Genomic DNA, 10,300 nt, shown 5'->3' on the forward strand with positions numbered 1-10,300 from the left:
ATCCATCTCTCCATCCATCCACTCCATCCATCCATCCATCATCTATTCATCCATCCACCCATCCTTTATGTACCCATCCATTTACCCATTCGTCATTCACTTACCCATTCATCCACCTATCCATGCATGCATGCATCCATTATTCACCCATCCATCATCCATCCTTTACCCACCCATCCGCTCATCCACCCATCTATCACTTATCCATCCTTCCATCCTTCCATCCATCCATCCCTCAGCCACCCACCCACCCATCCATCCATCCATCCATCCAAACATGTGTATAGAGCTCCTCCACAGGCCAGACCCTGTGTTGGTAGACAGGCATGGAGTTCAACCCTGGCTTACGTGTCACTGCTCCTGGGGCAGCTGGCTCTCTCCCTGCCCCCAGTCAGGATCCCCTCACACGACGGAGAGGAGGACAGCTGCCGGCAGATGAACAAGATCCGGGCGCAGCTCGTTGGGGCCTTCAAGGAGCAGCTGGAGATGCGGCGCAGCCTGGTGGAACTGGAGAACACCAACATAGAGCTGCACGTTGACATGTCCCGCCACCTGCTGACCATTGCAGAGTGAGTGTGCCCACTTAGCCAGGTCCTGGGCACCATCCATCCCTCTGGGGCAGGGAGGCCAGAGGGGCCACCGGTGGGAGCTCCTGTTTTGCCGTCGTCCAGCCCCTCTCTACTGCCTGCAGGCCCCCAGCAGGGACTTTGGTGAAGGTGGCCCTCTCTTCCCAGGCAGGACTCCTGGCCCAGTCCATCCCTGCTCTCCTGCCCCCCGGGGCGAAGCCGGGCCGGGTGGGAGCAGGCTTCCAGGTCCCTTCGGTTTCTTTGTCTTAGGCTGGAATCCCGAGCCAGCCTGGAAGGTTAGGGTCAAGCCCATCTCACAGCAGAGGATTTTGAGGCTCAGAGGGGATGTGGGTTTGCCCAAGGCCGCACAGTCACGAGGCCAGGATGCTTCTACCATGGCACACACCTGCTACTCCTACCTGCTGTGAGTAGCCTGACCACGTGTGGAGGGGCTGATCATGTAAGTTGTCATCCAGAGCGGGACACGTTTGAGAGGAGAAGGCGCTGCTTACAATAGCGTGCTGGCACTGCCCTGGACAAACCGGCACACCCGGCTCGCTGCCTGCAGGAGCTTCAACTCAGTCCTCCTCCTCCCCCTGCTGCTTCCTCCTTGTTTGTTTTCTAACTTACACAAACGGTGTGATGGCCGCACTAGAGGGATTCTGGTAGCGGGAAACACTCTCCGTCCCTCTATTGGTCCCAGCCCTGCTCCTCCCTTCCTTCGGTTCCCCACGGTGCCCGTGGCAGTTCAGACCCAGCCTGGTGCCCTGTTGTGCACCTTCGAGGTTTTGCCCTGCGAGGGGGCCATCGCAGCTAGCCCTCAGAGCCCCAGCTGTGCTGTCGCCTGCCAGCCACGTTCTAAGGCCGAGGTCACCCGGGCAGCCTTGGGGCAGAGCCAGGGTGGGGGTGGCGGGCCGGCTGCAGGGTCCTGTGCTTAATTGCTACAATCCTGCCTAGCGCTCACTGCTTCTTGATTTCCTTCCAGTTGTCGTTCACGCCTCTGTTTGTACACATAGAGGAGGTCAGGCCACAGGCCCACGTCTGTCCCACTGTCAGGTCCAGGCCTGCGGGCAGACCGGCTGGGGTGGGGGCCGGCACCCTGACCGCTGCCCCCTCTGTTGCGGCCGTAGCTGGGAGCGGGAGAAGGCCCAGCACCTCGTGCACAGGGACAGGACGCCGGAGGGGGACGAGGAGCCGGCAGACGGGGACGAGGGCGAGTCCGTGGAGCCGCCTGAGGTGGCCGTGGCCAGAGAGGAGGTCAACACACTTCTGGCTGAGCAGAGGAAAGCTGCGGCCCTCAAGGTGGGGGCAGGGGCTGTCCGTGCGCGGGCATGCCCACTGCTAATGCACGGATGGTGACCCCGTGACAACAGTCACCGAGCGGGGCCACCCACCGCCGTCCTGTGCATGGCATCCAGGCTCAGGGGGCTGAGATAAACTGTCACAAGGCCCCAGGGGGTGGGGGGACCAGTGCTGCATGTGACCTGGACTGACTGCGGAGCCCATGACCTCCCTGCTGCGGGGCTGCGGGGGTCGGTGTGCAGGATGGGCGGACCCTGGGGGACCCAGGAGCCGCGGGGCAACCCCACCCGCCTGTCTGCACACACAGCGTGTCTCCAGCTCTGAGGGGTCCTGTGGGCAAGTGCTTCCCATGCGTGGCCTCTGGCTCATTTGTCCCCGAGTCAGGCCTGGGGCACGCGGTGCCGAGGGGGGCAGAACAAGGGACACGGCCAGAGGGAGCCCGGTTCCTCCTGGAGAAGCAAGGGCCGGCTGCTTCTCTGAGCCTCTCATGCAGTAGCTCGCGTTGTCACAGTCCCGGCAGAGCAGGCACGGCTGGGGAGCCGGGAAGCGCCCTCTAGTCACACGTCCGCGGGTGTCTTCTCTGGCAAGGGGGGAAGCGCCACGTGCTGAAAGCAGGCGGCACTTTGCTTCGAGGCTCTGCAGCCAAACCAGCATGTGTCTTCACGGGGCTGCGTGTCCCTGAGCAGTCTGGAGGCTACGTGGTCTCACTTCAGAAGCCCCCCGGCATTTAGCAATAAGAAAAATGCCTCCTGCTGAAACCATAATGTGCATCAGCAGAGAGCATGAGTTCAGGAGTCAAATTTGGATTCGGAGATGCAGCGTAGCGTGGAATTGCGAGTCCGTTCGTGAGTTAACCCGCCCGTTCGAGACAAACTTACCTTTTAAGCGTCCCGTGTGGCGCCAGGCCTAGGGACGTAAAGGCACACGAGACCCTCCGCCACTGAAGCTGACCGTCTGCCGGATTCTTCCCACCGACGCCGGCAATGTGGCGCGGGGCAGCGTCGTACCGGACCCGCGGACGGGCTGCTGGGGCTGGGGGAGGGGCTGCTGGTGTCTCGGGGGCCGGGGAGGACCTCAGGCAGAAGAGGAGGACCATGCCAGGCAGCCGAGCCAACTCCCTCGAAGTCGCCCCCTCTGCCTCCCGGAGACGAAGATGGGACGGCTTGGGCCGCACTGGGGGCTGTCAGCTGACCTGTGCCCGGGGCTGCGGTTCTGGGGGTGGGCGTGCGAGTGGGGGTTTCCCACGGTGGACACACGGCAAGGGGTGAGTCCGAGGGTGTGTTCTGAGTGTGTGTTTGTGGAAACTGTGAGGCACAGCAGGGCCAGGACACCAGGAGACGACCGCCGTTGGAAAGATAGTCTTCGCTGGCAGTTCCCAGAGGAGGGGGCACGGGATGCCATGCGGGCCACAGGGGACGCCCCAGGGCCAGTCAGGAGGCAGAGGGAGGCGGTGCTTGGGTGAGAGCCTTACTGTGGCTTCTGCGGGAAGGAGCGGGCGAGGCAGGGTGAGCAGGCTGAGGCCCGGCCAGTCTGGGTGATTCCAGTGGGCTCCAGGGCATGGGGGCTGTCCCGGCTGTCTGGTCCCTGGGGGTTAGGACTGGGGGACAGTGGCCCAGAGTGTGAGGGCCCCACGGAGGAGGGGGTCGGGGTGTGGGCTCTGGGTTGGCTGGTCTGCATCCAAGAAGTGTGCTCCTGGGTGAGGGGTTTAGGACCCTCAGGAACTGGCTGGCCCTGGGGAGGGCAGTCCCTCCAGGGACTGCCAGAGCCCAGGTGCAGAAGCATCAGGACACAGAAAATAAAGGACACGGTAAACGCAGGCGATGGCCGCACGTCCAGGGGCCCGATGGGTCACCCTGTGTCTCCCTGAGTTTGATCCGCGAAGCGGAGCCCGCAAGAGCGAGCGGACCTGGGAGCCGAGCCCCGGGCCCCTGCCCTGAACGCCCGGTGTCTCCGCCAGGCGGGGCTGGAGCAGCGTCTGGCCAGTGCCAAGGAGAAGGCCTCGCAGCTGGAGCAGCTGCTGCCTGCGCAGGCCAGCAGCGAGGACCAGCGGGAGGTGTTGCGGCTGCTGTGCTGGGCCCACGAGCTGGAGGCCGAGAACACGGAGCTGCGGGCCGACGGCCTGCGCAGGAGGAGTCTTTTGTGGCAGAAGGACTTCGTGATCCAGCGCTACCACCAGCACCGGCTGCTCTGTGAGCAGCTCCTCCGGGACCAGCGGCAGCTGATCGAGGGTGAGCCCGCCCGGCCTGGCCCTGGGAAGCGTGGATGGGGGGGGTGCCGCGCGTGCTCGGGGAAGACCACTGCCCCTTCCGGCCCAGCCCCGCTCACAGGACACTCTCCGGGAGGTACAGGTAAGTGAGGAAGAGCCAGGCACGGCGCGCGTGCTATGCGCAGTTAGCGTAAGAAATCCGTTTGCACAAGAAATCCGTCCGCGCATGCAGGGTGCACAGACCACCCACTGGGGAGTGCGGGGGTGGGGGGGCACCCCCCGGAAAACCCACCGTCCGGAAAATCCGCCTTTATCGGGTTGGAGTATCTGCCTCCAGGTTCCGAGGAAAGAGGACGCTGTCCTTCCGGCAAGTAGGGACGTGTGCCCGCCCCCGCTCTCCCCGGCCCCTGCAGGTGGCGGCCTCGCGGTACCCGAGTCCCTGGACGAGCGGTACGGTCTGATCCTGCGGGAGCTGGGTGCGGGCTCGCTGAACCGGCTGCTGCTGCTGCACTCGGTCATGTCGAGCTCCCTGCGGGTGAGTGCGCCTGGGGGCTCAGGCCAGTGCTCGCTGTCCCCTCCTGCGCGCCCCGGCCCCATGAGGGGACTGACCCTGACGGTGGGAAGAGGACACCTGGGAACCCCCCTCCCCGCCCCCTCCCCCGCAGCAGGTGCTGGGGCCAGCGGCGCTGGGCAGGCCGAGCCAGTGGCAAGGGTGCAGGGTTTCGGGGAGGCTGGGACCGGGGCCCTCTGTGCTGTTCACCGGCAGGCCTGGGACCCTGGACTGCTGCACACCCCATGTGGGAGACAGAGGGCTGATGGGAGGGAGCCTGAGTGTGGGCTGGACCTCGGTGCCACGGGGACCCTGGGAGGGATGTGGTTTTAGGTCTTTCCTCCAGGGTGAGCCAGCAGTCCCCTGCATGGTGGATGGCGTCTGGGGCCCATCTGGGGACTCCCTAGAGAGGAAGGCTGGGGAGGGGGCTCTGCATTCATTTGCCACACCAGTCCTGTTTCCCAGCTCTCCCCCTGCCCTGAGTTAGGTAGGGCCCCTCAGCTGCGCCTTCCTAGGAGAGAGGCCAAGGGCTCCCCGGGCTTGGGGCAGGGTTGGTGAGGGGCAGGAGCCCACGCGTGTGGATCTGACTGCCCGTAAAGGTGCTTCTCGCCCCCGATTAGAGGTCCCAGGTACCCACATTGTGCTGAGAGCTCCCCACTTCCCCGGCTGTGCTGGCTCAGTTCCCACGCAGCCATCTGGTTCCCCGCGCATGCTACTGCTGTGGGACCTCCTCCCCACCCTTCCGCCTGTCCTATAGTATATGTCAGGGTCCCCAAGACCACCATCGGGTTCCCTTCCCTAGAGGGACTCCCAGAGCTCAGAGAAAGCGTTATACCAAACCGGAAGTCTGTTCCCATTAAACCCTCATGCCCTAGCCCCGGCTCCACCGTCTACTCTCTGTCTCTGTGGATTCGACCACTCCGGGGACCATATAGCGCTTGTCCTTTCGTGCCAGGCTTACTTCACTGAGCACGACGCCCTCGTCCATCCATGGGGGAGCAGGTGTCCGAATGTCCTTCCTCTCTGAGGCCGAGTGCCGTCGCGCTGTGTGCGGCCGGACCACACTGTGTTTATCCAGTCACCTGCTGATGGACTTGGGTGCTTGCACCCCTTGGCTCTTGTGAACATGCTACCGTGAACACGGGTGTAGATGAATCTGCTCTCCGTCCTTGGGGTGGATGCCCAGAAGTGGGATTTCTGGGTCACCTGAGGACTCTGCGTGTCTTCTCAAGGGCCTGCAGACTTTGGAGGGCTCTCCGACAGGCGTCTGGCTTGTGCACCACTTTTGCTCCAGGGTCAAGGCTGCACCCTGGCGGTCCCTGGCACTCGCCCTTGCACAGAGCCTCCTTTCTGTGTCTGTGCTGGGGAGGGCCAGCCGGAAGTGAGCTGGCAGGCTGGCTCGCGGGCCTCCCTGCTGGCTGGTTTTCTTCCAGTGATGGTGGCCAGCGGGAAAGGGACCTCTCTGCGGCCCCTCGGGGATCTCTGCTTGCTGACATGGCTTGCCTGTGTCTGTGGTCCGTGCAGCCTCCCCCAGCTCCCCGTCTGTCCCCAGGACGGCTTGGTTCTGAATAAGTCCCCCGCACCGCAGGAGGAGGCTAGCTGGGACTGGCCAGACGACAGGAAGGACCTCCCGTGGGGTGCCCAGTTTGAACTGCCGCTGATGCTGCTGGAGGAGGACAGGTACCCGGTTCTTCCCTCTCGCGACCCCGCATCACTGCGCCCTCAGGCCCGGCTGTGGAGTGTGGTGGGAGGGCTGGCGGCCGGCCCAGGATCCTGGCCCCGGCGTCGCCTCTCGTGGAGTGTGTCGATATCCCTTCCTTGTAGGGTTAGGACGAGTGAGCGCGTCCTAGGAGGTGCTCACCTAGGTTGGGGAGTTTGGTGCCGTTTTGACACACACTTTTTGCTCAGCATCAGCCTCCTGGTGCTACCGCCAATGTTTCTATCCTCTCCTCTGTCGACTCGTTGCTTTGGTGTCTTCTAGCACCCAAGACAGACTCGTAGACCGAGCACTCCCAGACTTCCCTCGTATTAATGGTTAGCGTCTTGCCAGTGTGTGTCACGGGCCTTAGCCAGCTCGGGCTGCTTCACACGACGTCACAGATGGGGGGTGCGCAGGCCACAGGGCATTTGCTTCCACAGTCCTGGAGGCTGGGTGTCCAAAATGCCAGGGCTGGCGGGCAGACTTCTGGTGAGGACCGTCTTCCTGGCTGCAGGTGGCCGCCCCCGTGCTGCGTGCTCACGTGGTGGAGGCCTCGCCCCCCTCTCGCAAGGACACGGTCCCCTGCCATCTGGGTCCCACTCGGTGAGCCCATTTAGCCGCCATCACCTCCCGACGACTGCACTCCAGGCGGTTGCACCAGGGGTCAAGGCTTCCACGTGGGAACCTGGGGAGGGCACATGCACTGCGTCACAGACGTTGTGACATAGGTCATATGCTTTAAATCTGGGACACCTCCCTCCATAACCACCATTCCTGAATTACTGCTGCTTCCTACCTAGAGTTAGATCTCTCCAGTTTTGCCCCAAATACTTTTGCAGCTGGTTTGTCTAAATCAGGAACAGCGAAGGCCTAGACTCCCTGTTTGGCTGCGATGCCCAGGCTTAGGCTGTGCCCTTTGGGGTAGCGAAGTCACCAGGGCTCCAACCTTGGTGCGTGCGTGCCTATCTGTGTGTGTGTGCACACGGTACATTTATAAGCACATATGTGTATGCATGTGTGCACAAACACATGGATGTGCTCGTTTGTGTATTTTTATGCGTGCAAGTGTGTGTGCGTGTGTGTATGTGTGAGTTTTATGTGGGTGCATGTGTGTGCACGTATGTTCGCGTATGTGTGTGTGCATATAAAAACAAAGTGCCCCATCCCTCGGTCAAGACTAGACACCTCTTCCACCTGCCCCTGGGCCCACACCCGCCCGAACCTGCTGCTCAGCCCCCTGATTAGGGAAGGCAGGTGTCGATCCCACCTTGAGACGGGGTTCACTGTAGATCGGTTGCAAAGGAAGCCTGGGGCCCCCCACCTCCCATCCTCAGCCTAGAGAGGAGGGGGCCGTGCCTCGCCTCATGCAGGCCTTACCTGCAGCCACAGCCCGGACCGTGGCGAGACAGCAGGCCGAGCCATCTGCAGGCCGTGAGCTGGAACGCTGGCGTCATGCAGACGGCACGAAGGAGCTCTGTGTCCCTGCACACGGGGGGGGCTGGTGCCACCCGAGGCCTCTCCTACGACGCCCCAGCCGGTTCCCATGGCAGTGGCTGAGGCCCAGCACCTGTGCCCTCCTCGGGTTGAGGCCCTGGGGCCCTGCCCGTGGGCAGCTGGCAGCCGAGCCCCCAAGCCAGACCAACCAGAGCTTGGTTCCTGGCTGTGCCGGTCACCCACACCATGGTACTGGGCACGTGACTGGCCACCCTGGGCCTCAGGTGCCCCGTCTCTACACGGGGCCAACAGTGACCTCCCCGCAGGGCTACACGTGTCGGGCGTGGTGGGGACACGGCAGATAGAGCTGCCATTACAAGGAGGACCGAATGCCAGGGGGTGGGGGCAGGAGGCCTCTCACCTCAGTGGGGCTCCTGTACAGGAGCCGGGCTTCTTCCCGGGCTCTTACACTTTCCAGTTGCCGCTGGTCCGGACTCAACGCTTTCGGCTGTGAGTAACGGAATTCTCAGTGAGATTGGTCCAATGTAAACAGGTGTCTGTTGTCTGAGAGTCTGGAGGATGAGTGGACTCAGGGCCATTGTTTAAATGACTCGATGATGCCCACGTCCCTGGCACGTAAATGATGTCTCCCCTTGTGGTCAAAGAGGCTGCCACAGCTCCATAGATCACACCTTCATATAACCACACCTAAACACGGAAGGGAGAGAGGACTGGCCTTGCTTTTTTATCTGGGAGAAAAGTCCCTTTGAGAACCTTCCCCAGTAGATGTCACTAAGTCCGTCAATCACCTGCTCTCTCCTGGGCCAGTTCCGTACAGAAAAGGGAAAGGAGGACCCTAACTGGCATGAAGCGGTCACGACCCATGTCTCCAGGCTGGACACATTGTCACGCGGAGTAACACGGGGGCTTGTTGCACAAGCAGAGGGGTGGCTGTTGGGGAGGGGAGCAGAGTATCGGCCAAACCTCACCACATACTGACTGAGCGCTTGTGCAGGGCACTGAGAAGGGAACGAGACAGACGTAGTCTCTATCCTACGAGGGGCAGGTGGGGAGAGGGTACAGGCTGCTCCCTGACCCAAGGGGCCTCTCATGGCCACGTACCAAGTCTGGAGCTGGCATAGGAAGCGTTACTGCCCAAGTCAGATGTGGCCTCGGCGACAGGGTCCCCGCTGCTCTGGGTCTCATTCCACAGGTGGAAGCAGGTTTGCAGGGCCCAGCGCCTTGCCCGAGGTTCACCGTGAGGAAGTGGGGGCGCAGGAGGGCAGGCCAAACGTTTGTCTCTGGTTTGGACTCTGGCCGCGGTGCTAGGCAGCCCTGTGCCCTACTGACAGCACCCAGAGGCCTCGCTGGCTCACGTGGTGCTTAAACACCTTGTCATCCAGCTAGCGATCTACCCAGTGGCTCGAGTTATCAGTGTCCCGGTTTCACCGATGAGACAGCAGAGGTCAGGAGCCCAAGGCCACTCGCCAGGGAGCCTGGGCTTGATGCGTGATGCTCTGTTCTTACAGTCACGGGTGACCTGACCTGACGGAAGGTGAGGAAACCCTGTTCTTTCACAGTAGACACGGTAGGACCGGGGAAAGTTCTGGCTGGAAGTTGTCAGAGGTCCCTTCCCCTTCCAACAGCCAAAGTCTTCCACACAAGGTCTCGGGCAAACTCCTGTGTCTCTGTCCCACCCTCCTCTCCTCGCTGGGCCTCGGATGTGCCGAGCTGGCCCCTGCCCCAGGGCCTTGGCCCATGCTGATCCCCCTGTTCCTCCTACCTGGCAAGGTCTTCTGCCAGGGCTCGGCACAGCTCTTTCGTTGCCATTCTTTGGGCCTGAGCTTAGATGTTTCCTCCTGTTCCATTTCGACCGCAGCGGATCTAACGCCAGCTGGGTGTGCCGCAGTTCAGTTCTGGCACGATCACACCGAGTTGGCGTCAGACCCCACCAGTTAGGGCCTCCGTCCCCCACAAGATTGCCCCCATGTCAGAAGCCAGCTGCAGTGGAGTCCCCGGGCCATGTGCGCTTCTGTCCAGCTGACCACAACTTCGGGGGGGTCCTGTGGCCCCCCTCAGGTTCCGCAAGGACCCGGAGCTCAGACTCCCGGCGTGGCCCCTGAACGCGGCAGTGTGCAGATGCCGCTTGCCCTGGCCTGACGTGGGCCGCGGCGTCCTGGGGTTCAGTCTCCACTCTCCTCGGCTGGAGGCAGGGCCGAGGGGCCCTGGCAGCTGGCTCAGCTACTGCCTCTGTGTGTCCCCCACAGCGGTGGCTACACGTCGTCGCAAGCCACACCATCGAAAACGCTGGGAAAGCAGGATTCCCTTCTCCCTCTGCCATCCCTCCGCATCCTGCTAACGCCTCCGGCTCATGAGGTTGGTGTGCGGCCCTAACCAGGGCCCGGGCTCCTGGGAGGCCTCTCCTGCCCCCGCAGAGCTGGGGGGGGGGGGGGGGGGGGCACAGTGATCAGAAATCTCTTGGGCAGAGGGGGGGGGGGGGGGGGGGGGGGGAGGGGACGGGGGGGGGGATGCGCCCCGGAAGG

The 10,300-nt window shown here is 62.8% G+C and overlaps 1 protein-coding gene across 1 annotated transcript in view; it reads left to right on the forward strand.

Moving 5' to 3' along the window:
* The window catches only part of LOC121017501 (kinesin-like protein KIF19), a 39,867-nt gene that overhangs the window by 18,474 nt on the left and 11,093 nt on the right, over positions 1-10,300 (forward strand). The window contains exons 10-15 of the mRNA XM_040455734.1: positions 392-569; positions 1,697-1,868; positions 3,826-4,096; positions 4,488-4,609; positions 6,177-6,304; positions 10,025-10,133. Coding sequence (XP_040311668.1) covers positions 392-569; positions 1,697-1,868; positions 3,826-4,096; positions 4,488-4,609; positions 6,177-6,304; positions 10,025-10,133 — 980 coding nt within the window. The remainder of the gene's footprint in view (positions 1-391; positions 570-1,696; positions 1,869-3,825; positions 4,097-4,487; positions 4,610-6,176; positions 6,305-10,024; positions 10,134-10,300) is intronic.

This window comes from Herpailurus yagouaroundi, unplaced genomic scaffold (assembly GCF_014898765.1).
Source record: "Herpailurus yagouaroundi ecotype Mexico unplaced genomic scaffold, PumYag 216, whole genome shotgun sequence".
Lineage (NCBI taxonomy): Eukaryota > Metazoa > Chordata > Mammalia > Carnivora > Felidae > Herpailurus > Herpailurus yagouaroundi.